General features: G+C 34.0%; 1 protein-coding gene across 1 annotated transcript in view; it reads left to right on the top strand.

The window, feature by feature from the left end:
• Positions 1-3,441: 3,441 nt before the first annotated feature.
• The window catches only part of LOC123556002 (uncharacterized), a 37,981-nt gene continuing 16,447 nt past the window's right edge, over positions 3,442-24,975 (top strand). The window contains exons 1-18 of the mRNA XM_053547066.1: positions 3,442-3,527; positions 6,384-6,617; positions 7,152-7,271; positions 7,733-7,801; positions 8,490-8,541; positions 9,128-9,195; positions 9,740-9,820; positions 10,053-10,126; positions 10,426-10,563; positions 11,669-11,804; positions 12,209-12,297; positions 17,639-17,751; positions 18,185-18,255; positions 18,574-18,660; positions 19,880-20,148; positions 20,538-20,638; positions 21,172-21,296; positions 21,672-22,065. Coding sequence (XP_053403041.1) covers positions 6,393-6,617; positions 7,152-7,271; positions 7,733-7,801; positions 8,490-8,541; positions 9,128-9,195; positions 9,740-9,820; positions 10,053-10,126; positions 10,426-10,563; positions 11,669-11,804; positions 12,209-12,297; positions 17,639-17,751; positions 18,185-18,255; positions 18,574-18,660; positions 19,880-20,148; positions 20,538-20,638; positions 21,172-21,296; positions 21,672-22,065 — 2,212 coding nt within the window. The 5' untranslated portion in view covers positions 3,442-3,527; positions 6,384-6,392. The remainder of the gene's footprint in view (positions 3,528-6,383; positions 6,618-7,151; positions 7,272-7,732; positions 7,802-8,489; positions 8,542-9,127; positions 9,196-9,739; positions 9,821-10,052; positions 10,127-10,425; positions 10,564-11,668; positions 11,805-12,208; positions 12,298-17,638; positions 17,752-18,184; positions 18,256-18,573; positions 18,661-19,879; positions 20,149-20,537; positions 20,639-21,171; positions 21,297-21,671; positions 22,066-24,975) is intronic.

The raw sequence follows: 24,975 nt of genomic DNA, 5'->3' as shown, positions 1-24,975 counted from the left end.
ATTTATTTAGTGAGCGAAAAGCAATCTGGGCCCAGTTGTTCGAAACTTTAAGAGGCGATTAAGCTAACGGTCGATTAACTTTTCGAGTTGCATTTCGACATTTTAGAAGACTTATTAAAACATATTATAATTTAAGAACCATCAACACTAAAACGTCTTTACAGTAAAATTTAAACATCATACTAGTAGTTCCCATCATGCCTAATATTTTGAATCAAAATTTAACAGGCGGTTAGTTTAACAGCCGATTACAGTTTCGAACAACTGGCCCCAGGAGTTGTCTTCGAACAACCGAAAGCAAAACAATCACATTGGCAAGAAAAATTATGTCGTTTTCATAAAACATGTGCATAGTGATGACAATATTGTTATGGAGACACTAAATCAAGTAGACCTGAGGTTGAATCATTCTCTTGATGACCGCTTTCTTTTGAAAATGAATGCTAATGATGTGGAAATCGATAAACTAAAAGGAGAAAGCAGCTCTGAACATTTAGTTATAAACAAGTTCAATAAAATATAATTCTCGAGTTTAGAGCTAAAAGTGTTGACATGGATAGAAAATCTGAATATCATAACAATTAATATATTTCTACCATTCAACATTTTCACTTTACCAAGTATACACAAGTATACACACAGATAATATTGTTTGCACTGTATAATAAACTCGACAATATAAAAGCATATTTGTCCGATGTATTTCAAACTTGCAGTTTTACAGTTATTACAAGTCATGTGAATATTAAAAGTATTGTTCTGCCGAATTAAAATCATTAAGTTCACTTCTTGTATTCCCCTGCTTAGATATTAATGACATTACTATATTAGATAATTAAACATTTGCACTTACTCCATAACAATTAAATTTCCAATATTTGAGATGATGTGGTGTCTCTGTGAATTTCAGCTATATCCCGCCAAAATGCATTTAGTAGAAAAAGGGTGCATATCAGAAGTGCACGAAAAGCCTTGGGTTGTAAATCTATTGACCGTTGTTGTCGGAAAATTAAAGATGGCTGACGACACTCATGTTTCCCTCCAAAATCGTTACAGCTGTAATTTTGAGACATGACCATTTTACAGCTGTAACTTTCAATTGTAATTTTTTACCACTGTATTTCTGAGACCTGCATGTTTTACACCTGTAGATTTCAACTGTATCTGTCGTCATATTTCCACTCACAGGTCTTCTACAGCTGTAGTTTCAAAATACAGTTCTTTTACAGACTGTAAAACAGGTTCTATTTTCGTACAGGATTGCATGAAATAGTATCGTCGAATGTCATAAATTCCCCTGATCTCTTTCCAGTAATAAATCATATGTAGTCTGACAATTGATATCATGGACCTGCCATACTGTCTTTTACATCTCAGTAAAATAACATCCTGCTCGAACTTTCTTTACACCCCTTTAGTAAAAGTAGTACTTTGTGGGTTACTAGATTTACGAAGAATGGCTTTGACTGCGTTTTTCCAAGTGCTGCTTCAAGGAAAACTAAATTTACACGCATGGTGTTTGCTTGTTCCAGGGTATAATCAACACATGGAGACATCTGATGTCCGTGAGTGTTAATATGTTCATTTTTAAATTTTTTATCAATGTAAGGCCTTCATTGTGATACATTATTTAGGTAGAATTCTACGAAAGAAATTGAAGAAAAGCTATGTTGGTAAAATATTCAACGCAAAAGGTAGCGCGAATAAAGAATATTATACACATACAGTTATAATTATTGAATATATCTTACTAAACAATTATGATCCGCTTACGTTTGATCAGCTGCAGTATGGCAGAATATTGAAATGGGATTACTTAATGCAACAGCATGGTTAATCTGCTGTTACAATTAAGCAAAACTGTGATATTAACAAGTACACTTTCATTTATAGTCACGGCCTTTTGATAAGAAATAGGGTTAGTTATCTCTGTACAGACTGTGACTCCGTTAAATGGTTTTATATTTTTAAAAAAATACTGTTTTTTTTAAACGTTGATTTATATTTTCCTAACGCTGTCCGTTAGAGCGGAAAATATTGTATAAGTATTATAAACCTCACATTTAAAATGTCTGGCTTCAATTGTTGGGTTCAAAAATAAATATCAGCTGTTCTTTAACAGATTTCAGGATTTGCAAACTGTTGTCAGAAGATCTCTTGCATCCCAAACATCAATGTTCTGAACCCTTAGAAGTTTTTTATAAAGGACTGGCAATCTCCATTGACTGCGTATTCTCGTCAAGCTATTCGATATTCTTTGGACGTAAATAAATAAAGAAGTACAGTTCTACATCTGTTTACTGTTTTCACGTGTATTTTTAGTAAACCAGTCTTAAATTCAAATGAAACTTGCGAATATTACAAATTCTTTTTTTATGATATATTTCAGTCAGTGAAAAAAAAGCAGTTTAACAACAAGTCTTGTATAACCATATTCAATCTAACTCTTCCTTAATTTCCAATCTGAGTAATGCAAAATAATTTGAACATGGCCTTACTTTTAGAGGAGACCTAAGCGATTTAAATTATCATGAACTAATTAATATAATTTAGATTTGTTCAATCTAGATATCTTTCATGCAATGTAGTCCTACTACCTTGATCCTCCACACCACGAAATATGGGGAAAATAATGCTACAAACCGATTTTAACAATAAAATATTGAAAAAGTTCTATTCAAAATTGAATGGGTCGACTACCAACAAGTTGCAAAATTGTTAAAATAAACAAAACAAAAAAGACAAATTAATGATAATAATAAAACATGTAAAAATATATTGTAAGTGGAAAACAGACATAACTTCTTCAGAAATTCAGGAATAAGTAATGTTTAAAATGAAATAACAAGTTTATTGTTGGCGCTTTACAAACCACGGCGCTAGGACTGAAAATTATTGTTATATGTTACTTAATACCGTATTTGTGACGAGAAAAATATACATTAAAGCAATTACAGAAAATGTACGTCAGATAATGTGGTGTAAATTTCTCTTCAATGTTTATCATTACTTAAAAATATGAGACACAACATATACGTATGGCAGTAAAACATTGTACATGTATTCATAACATCCAAAATGCCCAATCAGATTCTAAATAAATTGTTCCTAAAAGAAACATAGTGTTTTTATGGTAAAAATTCGTTACATTAACTTCTGAATTATGAAATACGAAGTATGAACTATCCTCAAAACATTTAATATACCATTGTGTATAATGATTATATGAGAAAAAGACGACGTTATAATCCGTAAGGGATTGGATTGATCATGTTATATTAGTATGATAATAACATATACTTATGAGGTTTAGAAAATTTGGATTGTCAGTAATCAAGATGAAATGACTTCCAATTAATTAGTGTCGCACTTTCTGTAAATTACGTGATCTGAATTAATATGTCAGTAAACTTTTATAATCTATTCACTTACATCCTAAATATTGTTCTATTTATTTATGTGTTTGTCATTTGTCTATCCGGTAGACATTTTTCAGAATTTAGAAACGGATCTTGCAGAACATCGAGGTATCAATTTTTGAATCTGTTACGTATGTATGCTCGACTTGTCGCGTAAATTACATTTTATTAGTTTATAGCTTTATTTGAAAATAAGTGTTATGGCTCTTGGCTTAGTCTGTTGAAAGACAGGTATGTTTCAGTTAATATTTTATTTGTCGAAAAATAATTTTCAAATTTTTCAAGTAGATTTACCTAACAATACTTTTAGTGATGATTCGGCGTATTAAACCTCATAATTTCCAGTTTTTTATACTACCACGTTTTTTTTTCTTAAAATAATGAAATCACAAAATTCCGGTTTTTAATTTTGAAAAATTGCCACAGAAAACGAATATTTAATATATCAAGTTTATAGATACTTAAGAAACATTGATCAAATGGAATAACGCATACCTTTAAAAAGCAGTTAAGTTTTTTATTCTGTTAAAACATTGATAAAACATCTCTTTACGCTATTGTCTTATTATTCAATAGCACAGTTCAATTAGCTTTAAAACATATAATTCATTTATATACATTTGGATAATTAGAACATATATTAATATTAATATAGTACGCAAAAACAAATGAACCTTGCATGGTAAACGTTAAAATAGGACAATTTAAACTGGTGTGCCCTAAAATAATGCATGTTTTTTTAATGAAATGTTTTCAGACTCATATTACAAACGTCATTTTATGGTATTCTTCTGTTATTTTGTATCCTCTGCAGTGTCAGAATACCTCAGTTCCATTCTTTTTGCACAATATTGGGATTACACTCAGCCATTTTTGAGAAGACAATATACATGAAAGATGCCAATTCAAATTTATTCCTAGCTAATGCAAATTGTGTGTGTGTGTGTGTGTGTGTGTGTGTGTGTGTGTGTGTGTATGTGGTGGGGACGGGGGAGGGTGGTGGTGCTTAGAACAGTTTAAAAAAAAATGACACTTATTCTGGCCAGATTGCATTCCGCTGATTTTACTTTCTGCTAAACATTACGATTGTCCAAATCAGAAATAACTATCAATCTGTAATTGCTTGCTGTCTGACAATAAATGAGCCGTACCATGAGAAAACCAGCATAGTGGGTTTGCGACCAGCATGGATCCAGACCAGCCTGCGCATCCGCGCAGTCTGGTCAGGATCCATGCTGTTCGCTATCAAAACCTATTGGAATTAGAGAAACTGTTAGCGAACAGCATGGATCCTGACCAGACTGCGCGGATGGGCAGGCTGGTCTGGATCCATGCTGGTCGTAAACCCACTATGTTGGTTTTCTCATGGCGCGGCTCAAATAAAGACGTGAGATTGCCTTAATTACCATTTACCAGTGTGTTTTAGTACCACCGTAAATATGCAGATGATGCAAAGTCTTAACCAGTTTCCAAACAAAGATTTCATAGAAACATTTGAAATGATTGAAAAGTATTATGAACCGAAAGCTTATGAATGCCAAATATGGCATTAACTGTTGTTAGATTATAGCAGTTTATAAGTTTGCTGTACAATATCTAAAATAACATATCTTTGGAAATTTCAATGGACCAGCAGCTACACTGAGATTTATGAAACATTCATTAAGAAAACAGTCACAAGATGTTACAGAAGTTTTAAAATGGTATCATTATGATAATATACAATAGTATCATCATAACATCCCAAGAAGCGCTTTGTTCCGAGTGTGAACCGGATAGAGCCGAATGCATAAAAGTGGATCAAGGTCGTGTTTTACTGATCATCATATTATATACCTGTACCTTTCAGCCAAAACTGACGATAATTTTAGACAAATAAGACTTAACCCTTCTCACGCTGAACACGGTTGATTCTGCCTTTGCGACCAGTGTACAATGTTCACTATTCGGTCAGTAACGTTTTGGTGTGCACCCCTTTTAACAGTTAATTGTACTGTCCAAATTGCAAGATGGACAAGTTCATTATAGAAAATTAGCAGGGTAAGGGTAAAAACGGTGAACTTTCTGAAGCATGGAACGTCACAGCTAAAACAAGTAGTCCCATCATTGAGTAATTTTGTGGTCTACGACTAGAGTTGAGTACAAGGTTTTATATTTCTTAGTGGCATACATGCTGTATTTCTGACGTTGGGTATATAATAGAATTTTTATGAGTAATACTTTAATGTCATTGAATGTAGTATGATATTTGAAGTGTTTTGCAAATAGATATGTGAAATCTTGTACCACCTTTTACATTTTCTGCTTGTACGTAAAAAGGGATGTTTTTTCCTTTCAAGTTTAAATTAATCAGACGTCAAATATTTTTCTCTGTGCTGACCTCAAAAAAGTTATAATCACCCGATCATTTACAGTTGAAACCTGTCTCTAACTGTGAATTAGGTGAATATCTATTCTCTAGTTTCACAAGCTTAAAAAAACATATAAAATGACATATTATGCTTTTTTCTGGGCATTTGTTAAAGATTTAATTCTTAAAGTATAATAAAGTTTACATGGCGATCCTATATATAACACCCGAACAAATTAAAAGAAGTCCCGGTTTCGTATTTAATTTAGTCTGTTGTTCATGATAGGTCCTGAAATGCGCAACTTTTATCACGCCAAAACCCCTACCGCCGGCTAAAATGAAATTATATTATCTATTACCAATGAATGGACTTCCTGATTCCAAAGGACCATAACATATACTAGTAACAACACTAGCGTCCAAGTAGGGAGGGGGGAGGGAGACGTTTTACGGCTGCCCCACAGCAATTAAGACTGTTGTTGTGGTTGGTTAGTACAATTTTTCTCCAAAATAAAAATAGGTGTGTATTACACTAATAATGCTTTATTAACGCAGTGTAAGAAAAGGTTATACAATTTCTTCGTTTAAAGTATCAAGTTCCTCAATGATTTCAGACCGTCGCCATGGTGAATCCGGATCACACGTTCCATATCGCAGATTACTGCATCTTCGCCGTTACTATTGTAATTTCGTTAGGTATCGGCTTGTACTATGCATTATCTGGCGGAAAACAACGAACAACTTCGGAGTACTTCGTTGGAAATCGGCAAATGGCTATACTTCCGGTTGCTATATCCCTGATGGTGTCGTTTGAATCATCTATAATGATGCTTGGAACCCCAGCAGAGGTAATCGATAGTTTATGAAAACAATAATGTATTTGACACACGTGCGTGCGTTTGCACGTGCGTGTTTGCGTGCATTAAGCGTTTGTGAAAAAGTGATATGTACGACAGCATTATTATATATGATATTCAGTAAAAACACAGTCATGTACTTGTAATCCTTCTGAGACGCTATCAGACCCTTTAAATGACTTTTTCACGACAGATATGCGAGAAAACACTGAACTGAAAGTTTTACAGGAACCGATAAGACAAATGTTTAAGCTCGCTACGTGGTTGCTTCTTTACAATGATTAAAAAGTACAATTATAATTTGCCTTTCATCACAAGTACTTTGTATAATTTATGCAGATGATTATAAAATATTTCAAAATAAACTGCATTATATAAATAAAGGCTCTGTTATGAAACGGCGAAACACTACAACTCAGTAATGCTTTGTTATTTAATGATATATAATACAATAAAACATTGACTGTACATTTGCTGCAGTTGCTCTATATTGTATTACTGACATGTTTGGTATACACATTCTAGGTGTACGTGTACGGTTTACAATGGCTGATGGGAAATCTGGGATTCTTCATTGCCAACATCCTATCTATTGTGATAGTGGTTCCCCTTGTCCACCCACTGAAGATAACCAGCGCATATGAGGTAACAATTAGAATCTTCTATTGGTGAGATAAATACCTGTTGATCAAGTGAAATGTAAAATTGTCCAATTCTGAAATAATTCGTTTTATCGTCGTTGCCTAGGTTACAAATTACTGTTGATAAAATGACTGAGCAACTTCTCAGCATTTTCTGCCTTTGACATTATAGTGGGAAATATTAAGGCAAACTATAATTTAGAATCATGACTTGTGATCATTAAACAACAAGTAAAGAGCGGAGTTCAAATGTAAGTCTTGTGAATTATTTGTAGTAAACAGACAAGGCTTAAACATAATACACTAAAAAATAAACGTATTATATCATAATATGCATACAAATGTATATAAAGTTGGTATAATATACATGCATTGGCATAAGAAATTAATTGATGCGTATGAAAAATTAAAATATATTGTAATGAATACACGATGATATGAAATTATGATTTTTTGTGTTTTCAGTATCTTGAACTGAGATTTGACTCACATGCTGTTCGAATACTGGGCACAGTTCTTGGAATGTTGAGTTATGTAAGAATTTTCGTTGCCAGACACAGTCATATCATTCCTATTACAGAAACACAATACTTTGAACGAACTTTAACATGTTTTGTATTATGGTTTACCTGCAGTATCATTATAACTGTTAACTTCTGTCTGTAATATTCTTCAACTGAGGAAGAGACGTGGCTATAAGCCGTACCCTAACATGCTAAGTTGGAGAACGTGTCTTAGGTCCCGCTTACATATTTCAGTTAGAGTATGCTTGTCACGTGATAGCACCACCGTTAACTTGTCAATCGAATTAATAGCCGAATGCGTTGTTCATATTGGCAGACCATGATACAAAACAGAAAGCGTTGGGGTTCACGAGAATAATGAGGTTATTCTCGTGAACCCCTACTCTTTCTATTACTAGGAAAACAGCGAAAGAAAAATTATTTTGGAAAGTGGTTTATTTTCTCTCTAGTTAAGTTAATATTATTGCAATCAAAGTGAATTATACAGTCAAAAATAAATACTAATATACAATCACGGCGTTGTTCAACGTGTAGATTATATGGCTAGTTTAATATTGTGATTAATGAATAAAATCATGATAATTTCACAACGTACTGTACATTTGAATTTTAAAAATGAAAATCGGGAATTTTAAATTGTTTAATGTATTGGTTTTTTTTTCTAAAGAAAATACTTTTTAGTCAAAGTTTCTTTGCAGACTGCGTATATGGGGATCGTTTTATTTGGACCAGCTATAGCGCTTGAAGGAGGTACTATAACGGTTATGGCTAATTTGCTGTTGCTTTTAATATTCCTTTTCTATTAACATACTGTAAAATCATTTAATTTTACTGGCATGGAATTTCGTGTTTTTTGTTCAAATCTGTTATTTCACGGGGATATGAATTTATGGAACTAAAATTTTGTAGACAAAATGAATGGTAATTTTATTTGTTCGTTAGGGTTTGAATCCGTGAATTTACACTACCTCAAAATCTAAAATATAATCTCCCACGAATATCAGTACTTTTACAGTATATACGCCTCAATAACATGTAATCTTACATTTTGTGTTAGCTTCGGTTTCCAGCTTTTATTATTTGATTTATTATAACAGTCACGTATAATATGGATATATTTAAAAGCCGTTACAGCACATATTTCATTTGTTAAGATGATATTATTTCATTTGTTAAGATGATATTACCAGCAGGTCACCTTTATGCGTGTCCGACTGAAGGATATAAAGCATTGTTATAAAAACAAATACAATGAATGTAGTCTTATCTCGCAGTACTTTTTCAAGATTTAACAGCATTAGGTAACCGTTTACATATCACCTACTACATATTTCAGTCACCGGATTCCCACAGTGGGGTTCCATAGTGTCGGTAGCCGCTGCCTCAGTCATATACACTTCTATTGTAAGTACACTTTATGTTGTAAGCCGGCTTTCAAATATATCTTTTCCACGTGGTAATAGTCATGCGCTGGATATTGTCAGCCGCGTCTGTATCTATCATGTATCGTGAAGCGATCCCCAGTGCTTCGATTCATTGATTGCCTTCCATTTTTTTTTTCACACATACTTTTGGTGAATATACATTTTGATTTATTGCTGCACATCCTACAGCGGCCAAGTGAACGACTGTATTTTTTTTTGGTTTCTCTCTTTACTTGGCTCCATACATATCAGCTGCAAACTTAGGGCCCTTTAGCATTAAAAGAAAACATGTTTGGAAATTACTGTCTTTGAATGCTGATTCCGATATTATTTTGGATATATTTTAACATGTTTTGTTAAATTATGACTGGGTGCACTTCGCACCATTACATTGTACGATTAATATAGTATATTTGCAATAACAAGATAAACGTTAAAATAATGTTTTTTCTCGATATAAATTCAAATATTGTAAATAATAATAACCAGTGACGTCATCTTTAAGGTAAATTACAATTTCACAGGGTGGTTTAAAAGCCGTAATCTGGACGGATGTGTTTCAATGTGCAGTGATGTTTGCTGGTTTTTTTGCAGTTCTCATAAAGGTAACGTAATTGTTTTAGGTGTCTAAATTTTAAGAAGGTAACGTAATTTCGCTTCAGGCGATACAAAATTTCTATGGTAATGTTTAGGTTTTAGGTCTTGTCAAGGTATAATCGTCTTTAATTAAAACATTATTTTATTGATTGTCGTAAAGACAACAATAGTTTGTATTTTCGAAGATGACTTGGTGCAAACATTGTTAAACAATCAAATTTTATTTTAAACTCTTTTTAGGGTACAATGCAAATAGGTGGTATAGGCAAGACATGGGAAATAGCGTATGAGAAAGGACGAGTCAATATATTTAAGTAAGAATGATTTAGTGATAAATTGAATACAACTTCAAAAATTAAATAATGACAGTACATCAGCTGTTTTAGAAATCAAAGAAAATGATTTATATAAAAAAGAGGCTTTTTTAAAAGATATAACTTATAATTTAACAATACTACGAACAAAATATTCTTACAATGCAATCTCATCATTGCGATTTGAATTAGTGCATAAAGTGAAGAATGTTAGGAATTAAAGTCTAATTAACTTTTCAAAACATAAACACTTTTGCTGGTTGCTTTCTTTTCGTATAAATTGTCATGTCTTTTAACAGCTTTGATCCAGATCCCACGATAAGGCACACGTTCTGGAGCTTGTTTGTTGGAAGCATAATACGTGGCTTCGGACTCGTCTTTAACCAGTCTTCCATACAGAGAATCAGTTCCACACCAACTGTTGACGCAGCTAGAAAGTAATAAATTAAATACTTTATTTTATTTAAGTCTTTATATCATATTATATCATTTCATGTAATATTTAATGTGTTTTCTTTAAAAATATTTTTGCAAAGGGGTTAGAGTCACATAGACACAATTTGGTCAATTTCCAGCTTTTTTTGTGGTGGTGACTCTCCGTGTTCAGACATGGACTGGCACCTGGTTAGAACCACCAACCTTCCGTAAGCCAGCTGGCTGACATCCTCACATCAATACTTCTACACCCAAATATCGATGAGCGGCATGTAATACAAGGTCAGCGACATTAATCACTCCGCCCCAGGAGCCTTTTGTTTTTAAATGATATATGTCATACTCTTGCTACATAGGTTCCCGGTATGGCATTCATATAGCGTTTTATAACATGACATCAGAGATAAAATTTCTTTCATAATTATTCTTTTTGAAGTTTGGTCCTTAAGCCTAGCAAAATTAAGTGATATACTATAGACTAGTCAACAGCCAAAACTAAGGACAGGCAATTTATATAAGGGGTCATGTAAAAATTATATGTATGCTTAAACGATTGTGAACTCGGCAGTCAAATGCCCTATTACTCTAAGTTATTCATTTTTTAAATTCTATTGTTCGTGAAAGTTCATCAATCAAAGAATACGTTTGTGTTCGGAGGAACACGGTATTGAGAGCAATGTCTTGCAAATTTATTAAATATCACGTAGTCACATCTCCACAGTTGAATGACCTGACTGACTTTATAACCAAATGGCTTAGCTACGATTCGAGAACGTTGTCCCGTAATCGCAATGTATGTTTGTATGGGTAAAATATGTAGCAGATGTAATATGTATGTATAAAAAAAAAAGAAAGAAAGTAAAACAAATAGACAACGAGGGTAAAACAAACATAATCAGCTTATAATCGGTAAATTGTGCACAAATACACACTCGTATTCCCACACAATGATGGAGCTGAAGGTGTATGTACTGTCCTGCTTTGTGATCCCGACGGTTTTTTATTTGTTTATTACCCAGGCTTTATGAAATGGTAATTAATTTACCTGTATCGGTAAATATTCTAAGCTTAAGTCATAAAATCATTTTCGTTTTGTTGTATTTTCAGGGTGTTGATGTTTGTTGCACCTGGATTCTTTTTGTCCTTGACCTTGGCAGGTATAGAAGGGGTCATTGCATATGCGTACTATGATACTCTTGGATGTGACCCTCTCAAGTCAAAACAAATCACAAACCCAAATCAGGTATATTATTTCTATCGTATGATATATTGTTGATATCTTCCAAGTCTGATATATTGACTTAACTTTGAAATACTTTTTTATACTAGCAATATTAACGTATAAATTCTTTATCAAATATTTCACAACCGGTTGGTGCCAGTATAGCCACAGGACATGACAAGAACGTTGCAAAACCTTTAAAAGTAAATATTCGCTTAAGTGCGCGTTTGTGTTACTAAGTCTAAATTTCAGTTTTAGAGAATTGATGTATAAGGATCCCGGTTTACATTACTTATATGTCACAATTTCCTTGACACTGCAAAATGAACAACACTGAATATTTAGTTGCAAATACTGATATGACTAATATATGTACATTAAAACACTATATAAATACATTTATCGATTATTTATTTTTGGTATAGATAGTTCCGTATATGGTCATGGACATATTCAAAAACCTACAAGGAATGCCAGGGCTTTTCATGGCTTCCCTCTTCAGTGCATCACTCAGGTAATTGTTTCCATGAAATGAATTGAGCCGTGCCATGAGAAAACCAACATAGTGGGTTTGCGACCAGCATGGATCCAGACTAGCCTGCGCATCCGTCAGGATCCATGCTGTTCGCTTTCAAAGCCTATAGCAATTAGAGAAACCGTTAGTGAACAGCATGGATCCTGACGGATGCGCAGGCTAGTCTGGATCCATGCTGGTCGCAAAGCCACTATGTTGGTTTTCCCCTGGCACGGCTCATTATTAAACTGATACGAAATTATTTGTTGAAAATGTCTTAAATTAATTACATATCTTTATTGTTAAGGTCCTAGTTATATTTATTTAACACTGTATTACGGTTTCTGTTGGCATGCTTCAAAATAATGTTTCAGTTCTCTTTAAAATAAAATGCTTGAATACTTTAGTTATTTCATACCATGAGTTATTACCAACACATTTATTTAATTGCAATAGCACAATGCATTGGGTACATTTGTATACCTCTTTAGCTGTAGTTCTCGGCGTTCGTGTTTTAACTCGGAAATTGTTGTCTTTAATTGATATAATAATACCGTCAGATTTAGGTAGATTTACGCACACATACGAACGAACGAACGCACGGACGAACGCACACACGTGATGGTTCTGTGAACATTGTAATTTGCTATTTCGCTTTCAGTTCTACATAAAAAGTATTATAAAACAATATTTTCTTTCTCCGTCTATGTACACTCCAGGAGAACTACGTTCCGACGTAAGTCAAGTCTCATCGATTTCATGTGACATATCTCAACGACAATGTTACGGTGTCGCTCCGTATGACCTTGTTGATTCAATTTTATATGCAATTAAAGCATTGATTCTACGTTTTCATAACTGAAAAGATGAGTTTAATGTATGGAAGCAGTATTAGCTATTTACAGAATTTTGAAAGATAAAATGAACTAGCTACAAATAAACTTTTGTAAGCTACATAAATGTTGCAAGGCCGCAACGATAACGGACAATATGTGACAACGTCTCACATACAGTGTTGCAAAGTCTTAACATTATAATCACCATTTTAAATTGTAGAAAATTCGTATGTACATTTTCTCTTTACGTCGAGACCATTTTTTGGACACTTACATAAATGATTGGATGATGTCTGAGCAAGGTACAAAATTATGCTCTATTTCGATTCTCTCAAATGAGCATAAATCATTTATTATATCCCCAAACATACACCTTAACCTAAGTTCATAACCTTAAAATAAACAACACTACAAATAGTCTAAAGTTAGGGGCATGCCGTTAAGCCGTCCCGTTTGTTAAGTTTCCCTTTCACAAACCATTTTAATCGCTGTCTAAGCCTATTGCAATTTAGAGAAATCGTTAGCGAACAACATTGATCCTGACTTAGACTGTGCGGATGCTGGTCCGGATCCATGCTGGTGGCAAACCCACTATGTTGGTTTTCTCATGGTACGGCTCAGTTGTCGTTATCATTTTCACATTATAGGTGTAAAATTATTTGAAATGGATGCATACAATTATATACAATTTCAGCATGAAAATTAAAACGTAAAGTTAATGCTTTACAATAGAAAGAAGAATCTTCAGATGTCCGCTATAGAAATACTTCCTTTTAATTTAAATACCATGGAATGTTGTAAGCATTGACGGTGACTCCTACACAATAGTGGCGTTCAGCTGAAACATTACTCGTACATTCAGTTTTAAAAAAAGTGTATACATGTTATGCATTTCAATGTTTACATTTTACGTTAAAAGTGGGCTGAGAACATGTAAGGTTTCAATACTTGGAAGAACATTACAATTTTTTGATTTTATACTTTAATGCATTTCTGTCTTCCTCTTCCTTTTTAACACGCGCATTTCCTGAACAATTCATTTTTTTGGGTTGTTTTCATCTCCCAATTCACGAAACCTGTGTTTTGCTACGAAACGCCATACTTATGCAGTTTATTGCATACCTTTTTAATTATCTTTTTCAAACTAAATTCATAAAAGTCGTGCAGTTACTCGAATTTCTTTTACTTTGTCGTTTTACTGTATCGCCCCTTTCCTTTGTTTGAATTGAAAGTCATGCAAATATAAGCATTTATTTTAATCTCAGACAAATTTTCATTTTACTGTGTCCCTTTCTCAAATAAAAAAAAAAGAAAATAAAAAAAATAATTTTACTTTTCAACAATCTCATTTAATCATTATTTCTTCCCTCCAATCTATGTTCGCAGTGACTCAAGTATTTATTCGTGATCATTTCGCTATTTTACTAGGTCTGTTTAATCCTTTGCTTTTTAAAAAAATTACAATTAATGTGATCTTTTGATTTTACTAAGGCCACGTATAGTTTAACATTTACCCCGTATTTCTTGTGAAAAGATTTTGTTTTGTTGCGATAGATTCCTTTAAAAAAGATCTTCTTTTAGAGTTAATGTATGATCCGCAAGATCTATAATAGGATTTTGTACGAATTTTACAAAAATCATTAAAATTGGCACTGTACATTCTGTGTGCCCGTAGTAAGTAATAACGTGAAAGACCTCCGAGGTCAGTGGTCGCTGACTTCGAATCACTTGCCCTCTCAATTATGTGCTTGAACTTAAGCTTTGAGTGTGGGATTTTCATGTAAGAAAGCCATCCAGTACGCTTACAGTAGGTCGTTTGCTCTACCAAGACGTCCGTACGTATATGAAATAATGTTCAGTGGGGTACCTAGGGCCTTCGTCACCACGGACCTTAATATCTTTTATCAGAGTGACGTAAAACGCTTCATTAATGTTACTAAATCGACTCAAAATAGCTTATACGTTCACACATTAAATAGTCCGTGTTCACGTAAGAACACGTAATAACTAATGCATGCGTACGCCGTCAATCAATACACATGAACTAAAAAGTTCTTCGTGTACTTTTTATAACGATTTTGAAATGTAGCAGTGACAAAAACTTGAAATCGGCACTAGCAGCAGTGACAGTAGTATCAGTAGCAGAAGCAACAGTAAAGCAGCAGCAGTAGCAATAGAAGCAATTGCAGTAACAGCAGCAGCAGCAGCAGCAACAACAACGGTAGAGTAATTGTAATAGCAGTAGTAGCAGAAGCAATAGCACACATTTTATTACTAATGCTACTGCTGCTGTTTCTACTGTCGATTACACGTATTTGCTAGTGTGCTACTTCTCCTTCGTGGGACTATCTCCTGCATAAGAGTTACTAAGTCCTACGTAAGAAAAATTTAAATCTCGCTTTTACCGCAGCTACTGTTACTGCTGCTATTACTGCTACTGCTGCTACTGCCTATTTCACGTTTTTGCAACTACTGCTACTGCTGCTTTTGATACTGCTGGTACTACCACTACTACTACTACACTGCTATTACTGCTGCTTCTGATACGGCCGGTACTGCTTCTGTTACACTTCTATTATGACTGCTACTACTCCATCTACTGCTACTGCTTCTATTGCTACCCTGCTACTGCTTTGCTGCAATTGCTACTGTTGCTACTGATAATACAGCTACTTCTCCTTCTGCATTTACTGCTACTGCTTTTACCGCTACTGTTGCTACTGCAACTGCTGCAGCTGCTGCTACTACTACTGCAAATCCTACTGCTGCTTCTGCTACTATTGCCGTTGCTGTTATTGGTACTACTGCTACCGCTGCTATTGCTTCTACTGCTGCTATCATTGCTACTGCTACTACTGCTAATCTTACTGCTGCTTCTGCTACTATAGCTACTGCTGCTACTGCTCCTGTTGTTTCTGCTACTGCTGCTGCTACTGCTACTGCATCTCTTTCTGCTGCTACTGCTTCTGCTGTTGCTGCTACTGCTACTGCTGCTACTACCACTGCCTATTTCACGTTTTTGCTACTGCTGCTACTGCTACTCACTCAAATCACTCGCTAAACTCGCCATTATTCGCTGGGACAGTTTATGAGACCGTTGTTGAGGAACAAAAAGTCGCAACTAAATTTTTACCCTTGACATTTTGTAGGATTTCTACAATAATTGCAAGATGTCGCAGATTTGTTTTCTGTTCCTCGACTTTTGATAGACTAACGAGAGATAAAATGTGGAGTCAAACCATGGACGGTACCGGCCACCGAAGCCAAAATGTTCCTTGCTGTTTCCAGCAACTATCATAAAATATCGCGGTTTATACGTTCCTGGCGACATTTTGTACGATATTTGCAGAAAATCTCGCGGATCTGTAAGTTGCCCGCGACATTATATACAAAAACAATAAAACGTCCCACGGGTTTAAAATGGTCGCAAACGGCCACCATACTAAGGAACAAAATTTATATCATTGATATAATGAATAATACACGTGTAGTAATTATAAATAGGTCATTAGATTTGCATCGAGAAATATGCATTCATTCTTCCTAAAGTTGCTCAGTATTTCTGCTGTAGAAGCGTGCATATTTCTCGATACAAATGTACCCTACAATTACATCACTTTATGTTGCTTCGTTGCGTATGTGCTTCAAAAAGATCTGTTTGCAGACTTAATTATAATTAAAGTGTGCGCATGCAATAGTATAAGTCAACCGCGTACATTTTGCTTTCATTTTGACTAAGATATCTTGAGGAAACCGTTAAACGGAAAACCGGATAGAAAATACTACACACTTTGAACAAAATCTGATTTTCAGTCACACTTAGACTTGCTGGTATATTTTACTCGAATATAAGTAATGTGTTTAGCCGCAAGACTGTGTCGATTCGCCGTAAAACCTAACTCACTCACTCACTAGCCGCAAGACTTCGATGAGTGTCAGTAACGCTTCCCTATGTCGCGTTTAGAGTTAGTAACATCATCGGTTAGAGTGAGGAACATGATATTAAATAAATATTGCCTGTTTATGATAAAGCAGTTGCAGAAATATCTTTCTAAGATTAAAACTGACATTGCCTTCAATCGATCATTGACTGTCTTTAAGTATTGTTTTTGAAAACGTGAAGTATATTTTTTATTCTGGAAAATAGCAAAATACTTCTATTTTCTCAAGTAACAGACGACTGTTTTTAAAATCTAAATGTTTTAATCCATTTATGCGATTTCTTTTAAAACTTGAATACATGTTCATGCAAAGACACAAGAAAATTTAATCAAAGTAATTATTATATATGAAAATTAAGTAAGACGCGTGATATTGAGCGATACCGTAACCAGACATCGTTGAGATATGTCACATGATATAGTTGAGACATGACTTACGTTGGAACGTAGTTTTCCCGGAGTGATATATGTATGTATGTATGTATGTATGCATGTAAGTAAGTGTGTATATAGTTTCGATTTGTTGTTGGACTTCTTAATTTTTATACCATTGCCCTATTTCAGTACATTATCCTCTGGATTAAGTAGCCTTTCAGCTTTGTTCTGGACAGATCTTGTGAAACCTCACGTAAAGCCCATGTCGGAGTTCAAGGCTACATTGCTTTCCAAGCTATCTGGTATAAAATGGATTATTCTGTCATTACATGATCTCTGCTATTATCTTTTTAATCTGTCTCAAACTGATTTCGTGCTACATGCTGATGTTTTCCATCGAGACTGGAAAATTGATCTTCTGGGGATGGATTTACATAAATTTTGAAAAACACAGCTAGATATGATCTATAAAATTTGTTTAACGTAAAAGCATATTATACAATGATCTGTCTGATTTTTAAGATATTGGTAGAAAATAACAAAAGGTTCCCAGGAATGGTTACGTGACGTTTTTGGATTAGTACGGTACGGCTTATATCAGTGGACTAGTATTCGTGACCTTAGAAAGTCCTTTATTACGACCTATGCTATTATCATCATGCATTTCCCAAAGCTTTTTATTTCTTTCGGTGTAGAGTGAATAAATACCTTACAGTATACTTACGTGTTTTCCAGTTGTCGTGTTTGGCGGGCTGGCGGTGTTTGTTGCATTTATGATTGCCATGATAGGTGGTACATTAATTCAGGTAAATTGCAATAAGTTCATAATATTCATAAAGTCTGTACCAATCTTTCGGGCTTATTTTCATGTAATAAGCAGAATCTGGTTCTTATCACATCTACATCATTTATTAAAACAAAACTGGAGTAGATTTAACATGATGTTTATATGTTTGGTCGAGTAACTTTTTTATATCTGGATGTAAATGCATTAGGCATGGCACTGCACAATATAATGATAAAACCTATAATTTTACACGAAAAACTCTTTACTTCTACACTCATGTACAAAATACATTTTCTTGAAAGATTACAAAACCTTTCTTTCTGAAAACATTTAACAGATTACCGGAAGTCTTTTATCAGCATTTGGTGGACCCTTAAGTGGATTGTTTATGTTTGGAGCATTTTGTCCTTGGGGAAATGCTAAGGTATATACGTGCACATTGTGGTTTAATCAGATTCAGAATATTGTTTGTTAATTTGCATGCCTATTCACATATTTTTTTTTATTCTAGCAATAAGAATTTCTATTTTTTTCCCATAATACTTGTAGATTACTGAATTTCGTTTCTAATTTGCACTTTCAACACTTTTAAGATCTGCGCATGCAAATGATGAATAAATTGCATTTCAATAGAGAAAATTGGAACAACTGCAATATATCTTTTGGTACAATTGCGCGTGTGGGTTCTTCAATTGCACATTGCACCTCTAGTAAGGTTTTTGTTATGAATAAATTGCAGCGCTGCGGCTGTATTACGTCTCATGAAATAGTGTATATACATATATCTTTAAGTTAAACGTTAAAGTAAACATTCGCAGACATAATTCATGTGATGCCTTATGGTAATTATTCTGTTCATCTGTCTGTCTGTTCTCCATATCCATGCAATGTCTTGTCCGGGCAATAACTATTTAAAATATTTTTTTTAATTGTCACACAATGGCAGAGGACGTCGAGAAAAGAAAACACTGTACAAGAGCTACTAGTATAACTCTACCATGCCTACGTTTTGAATTATCTTCCTTTATGAAATTTAGTTGTCCGGATCATAACCCTAAAATGCTGAAAGGGAATTTATTCAAATTGCATACAAAGATAGAAGACAGCAAGGCGAAGTGTACAAGGACCATAACTATACCCTGTTATCTTCCTATATTAAGACTACTTATAACAATTTTGTCCGGCGAATAACTGCAAACCTATTAAAGGGATTATGTTGAAATTTCACACAGAGTACATGGATAGTTAGTGATTTGTACAAGAACCATTACTCTATTCTGCTTACCCTTTGTTTGGTTATCTCCCAAATAACAGCAACTGCTTAGCATACTGTTTGAATTATCCCCTGTTACTAAATTTATTCATATAACTTTTGTCACCAAAACTATCATGTCAACGATGAAAGATGCATTCTGCAAGAATCATAACCGTTTCTTTGCAGAATTATTCCCTTTGTTAATTTGGTCCGACATTTTATTCTTGTTCAGGCGATATCTCCTTTACACAATGTCATCAACTGTAGTAGGCTATTAGACAATATTGATGCATTGAAAATGTTTTTGATTTGGCATGGCCCTCCAATTACTTATGTTATGTGATTTTTAGAACCACTATTATTATAACATGCAAAATATAACTTCCAGGGAGGATTTTGGGGAACCGTCTTGTCAGCCATTGTGACTTTTATTCTTGCAATCGGACAAATGACAACGAAAGGCGCGGTAAAGAACACAAGGCTTCCACCTGGACCGGTCGACTCTTGCCCAGCGGTAGAAGTTATTAATTTTGTAGCCAATATGACAATGGCTAACAACACGACAATGTCTACACTTGCAAATTTCACGTCAACAATGTCGACTTTAGCAAGCTCAATGGGTACTGTAGAGACTGTTGCACAAGGCACTGCAGAACCGTAGGTACAATTTTGTCGTGTAAGCGGAAATGCGATTACAATTTACTATGACTTCAATAATACATACTGCATTCTTGCTCAGGACAAATGGTCTATATATCTCGTTTCATTTCATTTGAATTATTGTTGCGATTATATCATGTAGCACCAATCCTTTCAAGACAGAGTCATAGGCTTCCTAACGTCGTTCTGTGAATAATTGATACATTTTGAACTGTTACAAAATGCTGTAAATGCTCAATTAGCTGCATAGCAATTTATACGTGCTCTCATTACCTGCTTTTCAATGTAAAATAAAAGATGGTAAGTTCAAATTATGTAACTTTATTTTCATCCAGATTTTGACTACATCTCTATGGTTTGCTTAATGTTTCTCATGTGCACTTCAGAACAGGATTTAGACGGATATTTATGGTGTCATACCAGTGGTTTGGTGGAATTGGTGTTATGCAAGTAATGATATACGGCACTATCATTTCATTTTGCACAGGTAAATGGATGTAGCATGTCTTTTATAAATTTGAAAAAAGTCAGTCATTGTGATCTTGATTTAATATCCCCCAAGTGTTGATAAATATGATATGAACGATTACAGTACTTCTGGGAAAAACTATTTTAATTACTTTGTTTTCTTTGTATTTAAAGGAGTTACCGGTAAGTGGTATATGCAGTTCTGAATGGCGTAGTTAATAGTCAGAATTTAAGATTCATGTTTTGTCAATGGTTTTAGCCAAATTATACTAATTTCTCCGACTAAAAAACATTATTGATATTTGTCAGTGACACTATGAATTTGAAACATATTTTACTTTTAACTTTTCAATAATTTACTGAAAAAAATGTAATGAAAAGCTGCATATCGAAATATATCCATCGTTTTAAAAGCTTCGATAAACGCATTCATATATTTCTGTAGTATATCTTTTACATGTGAAAGCAGAACAAAACTCAGATTTGGTAAAAATAGAATTATTTGAAACAAATAATTTTGAGATTAGTTATCAATCTTTGTTATTATTGCAGGTTACAAAAAGCCTGGAGAGGTGAAAAGAAAGTACCTTATACCATTCTATGATAGTCTGTTCCCGTTTCTACCTGAATGTATTCGTAGGCCATTGAGGTGTGGTTACCACTTCGAGAAAGATGAGGTAGTGATGTTTAAATAGGCATTCTTAGTAGACTTATCCAAATATAGAGCGTAACAAAATCAAAATCTAAAACAATATCAATTAAATGTTCACCTTCGGAAATCGGTGCAAGCCAGTGCTCCATATTCTTTATAAACATGGTTATTGCATTCCAGATATGCCACAGAATGTTGAATATGCTTTCCAAAATTTAGATCTGGATTATTCCATTAGCCGTGATAGCCATAGCCATATTCCATTAGCCAGATAGATTTCTTTATATATTGTCGGGTATTCAAGGAACGATTCAATAACGTTATCATGACGAAACGGCGAAATAATCTACATTTGTATTTAATTACATTGTTGTTTTGAATATTCTAATTTATTTAACAGGACGACGAGGAAAAGACGGACACTGTGTACAACAAACTAAATGGCAAAGAGCTGGATGTATTTCATGTTGATCTAGTAATTGAGAAGCCAAATGGAGTAGTCGACAAACAACCAAAAGCAGAACATAATCATACCGACAAGAATGGAGATGCTGTTTTCGTAGATAATAAACAAAGCGATGGCCGAATCAGTAATGAAGCACTAAATCAAGAAGACGTTATGGTGACTCATTCTGTTGATGACCTCTCTCCACGGAAAATGCAAGTTAAAGATATGGAAATGGATATACTAAGAGGAGGAACTAGCAATGAATATATTGTTATGGACAAGTTGGATGATAGCAGAATCCTGAAGATGAGAGCTAAGAGCATTGAGATGGACATACAACCAGAGTAACTGAGCCTTCATCTCCAGTACACCAGATTTTTAAATGCCATTTGCACTCAGAATATCTGTTTTTACTTATGGGATTGTGTATTTGATGGCAACAGCATTTAACCATATTTGTTAAATGTATTTTCCAAAAAGATGGCAGCTGACAATTTCTTTGAGAGACATAAATTATGATATATGTATGAAAGTGGACACATGGAGACTGTGGCCGAAATATGTCCACAGTTAGTAAAAAAACCCACAAAAATAACTTTACAATTTTCTGCATCCTTAAGTGTCCGTAAATAAAATAATAACAACTGTCTATGCAAAACCTTTATTAAAACATAGTATAGAGCTTTTTTGACCGAAATTAGCAAAAAGTCGTCAACAAAGTTTTTGACACCTTGAAAAATTTAAAAGAAATGTTAATATACTTTTCCTGACCTCTTATTGATTAGGCACATATATAAATACAAAAGAAGCAAACGTTATTTACACTACGTCTTTTATTTTTAGCTATTCTGGACGGAAAAAAGCTCTACTAGCGTCATTTAAACGATGCTATTCTGTATTATTAAGGAGATGCAAAGAAGATTCGCAATGCCTTCTAACAGTGGGCGATACAATTTAACATCATATCTGTTTTTGAATTCTCTTTTTCGCTTAATTGGTTGCAGATTTTAACCAAATGTATCCTAAATCAAAACTTTGATACCATCATAATAAATTGAGTAACTTAAAATGCTTCTGCTATAAATGCATACTTAAGAATGGTTGTCCTTTAGTAAATTTAAATCTTATTCGAACATTTTATGTGTGCATTTATTAGTAAACGAGCGCGTAGTTTATTCTGCTTTTGGTTTTTATTTTTGAGAGATACGTTTACTCGCCAATTCGCAGTTGTATTTTCCATTCTGCCGGGTTAGGAGATATTTCCATTTCAGGTTTTTTATAAAAATCTCTGCAAGATTTTAAATCCGCTAAAGATAAAAACTAAGTTTAATGATTAAACGGTATTATCGGATAAAGTGTATAATGAGATGACCTCCATAATTGAATTGTAAGTAACAGTCATGTCATGTTTGTTGTTCCTTTTAAACAAAAACAAATCGAAAACCTTCTCATAACTTTAAAATACAAAGATTTGGCCGAGGACGTTGTCAGGACGTTCCTCATAGTTGGGTAAAACGGTAGACCATTCACAGCAGAGTTATTGCTTTACTGTTATGAATGGGACTTTATGGTAGTTGTGTGCACTGAAGAGCAGTTACTGTATATTATCATAGAAGCTTTTAATAAACACTTGATATGTGTTCTGGAAGATACTTTCAACATGAATGCTGTTCATTTTAAAACATTGAGAAATATGAATGGTAAAAAGAAGTACAACTTAAGACAGTTTATATGTCCGTTTATAACTTGCATTTCATTATTGTTATTGAAGCAGAAATAAAAAATATATGGAAATTACAAATTTGATATTCTTATTTATCCAGCCCTGGATAGAGCTGTTCCCCTGGCAAGGTCTATAACTCAATCTAATTCGTTTTGCTCTCGCTTCTACTAGAGTAAAATATTTGAATACGATAAAACAAAATCAAAATACAGAAGGCCTGAACATAATTATACCACAAGTGGCTCTTCTTAAGAAAACCAACACAAATCATAACATTCCTTTAAAATGGAAACATGGACAAAGCGTTTTTACCAAATATTTGTGGAAACAATTAAAAAGATTATATATTCAAGCATTGTAAAGCATACTATGCTTAGTGATTGATGGATCTGTTGATAATGATTACTAAAACTGGAAAAAATCCATGGAAACTCTAACCTTGTGGACAGAAACAGTTTGATACTGTCCTGCATCTCTCTGATGCTATGCTTTCAGATGTTGTTTATTGTAACTGGTGTATTGATACATCTGATTGACTAGATTTGTATGTTTTATATACAGCCAAGGATTAGAGCCTCACTCAGATGAGAGTCTTTTCATTAACACTGATTCGTCAAACATGTTTAATATAGGATAAATATAAGGTTCGCTACCAAAGAAAAAACGTTTAATCACATACACACTCAAAATTCAAACACACACTCACATGTACACTGTGTTTCCTTCCACCAAGGTTACTAACATGGTCATTCTAGTTTCAACTCGTATATAGGCGCTTTGCCGTAATTGGTCTGGTATATTGTGGCGGTGATTTAGTTCGTATAAATTCTCTCTACTATATAATAATTTATAATGCGAACTTGTATCCTGGCTGCACTCACGTATGGTAAAGTCAACTGTTATGAATATAATTAGATCCCTTAATGCAAACTATCTCTATATATTCAATTTATCCTCGAGATCCAGTTAACTTTCAGAGACAGAAAATATAGCTTCTCTGGTCCCAATCAGTTAAAAAGACTAAAATGTCACTACTGATTTGTGAGACATGAAAACAGAGATTTGAGTATATATTTGCAAGATGTTGAACCAGTGCGAATGTGTAGTACAATTCGGGCTCGTATATAGAGCAGCATCGAAACTAATCTTATTGGGTTAGTGGACTTGCTGTGGCGTGTGCGTGATCGTTTGTACTGCTAGACGCTTTGTCGTAATTGCCCTAAGGCTTGTTTATTGTGGTGGTGATTTAGTTCGTATAAATTCTCTCTACTATATATATATATATATATATATATATATACTCTAGTGAATCATTGAAGATTCCATGTCATCGCCCAATGAAGCATTTGCAGATGTCTCTACACTGAACTTGGCTCTCTTGTAATATGTGCAAATGTTGAAAACTCGTGGGTTAAAGGGTGTGGACGGTAGCATGCATTTCCTCTACCGTCTATGCACAAGCTCAATCCAAATGAGCCTGCAACATTTTTAATTTTATCGAGTCTGGCTAGGTGTGGTTTTCCACTTTTTTAT

This window comes from Mercenaria mercenaria, chromosome 7 (genome assembly GCF_021730395.1).
Source record: "Mercenaria mercenaria strain notata chromosome 7, MADL_Memer_1, whole genome shotgun sequence".
Taxonomy (NCBI): domain Eukaryota; kingdom Metazoa; phylum Mollusca; class Bivalvia; order Venerida; family Veneridae; genus Mercenaria; species Mercenaria mercenaria.
Note: the sequence above shows the minus strand (reverse complement) of the source record. Positions and strands in the feature narration are given on the sequence as shown.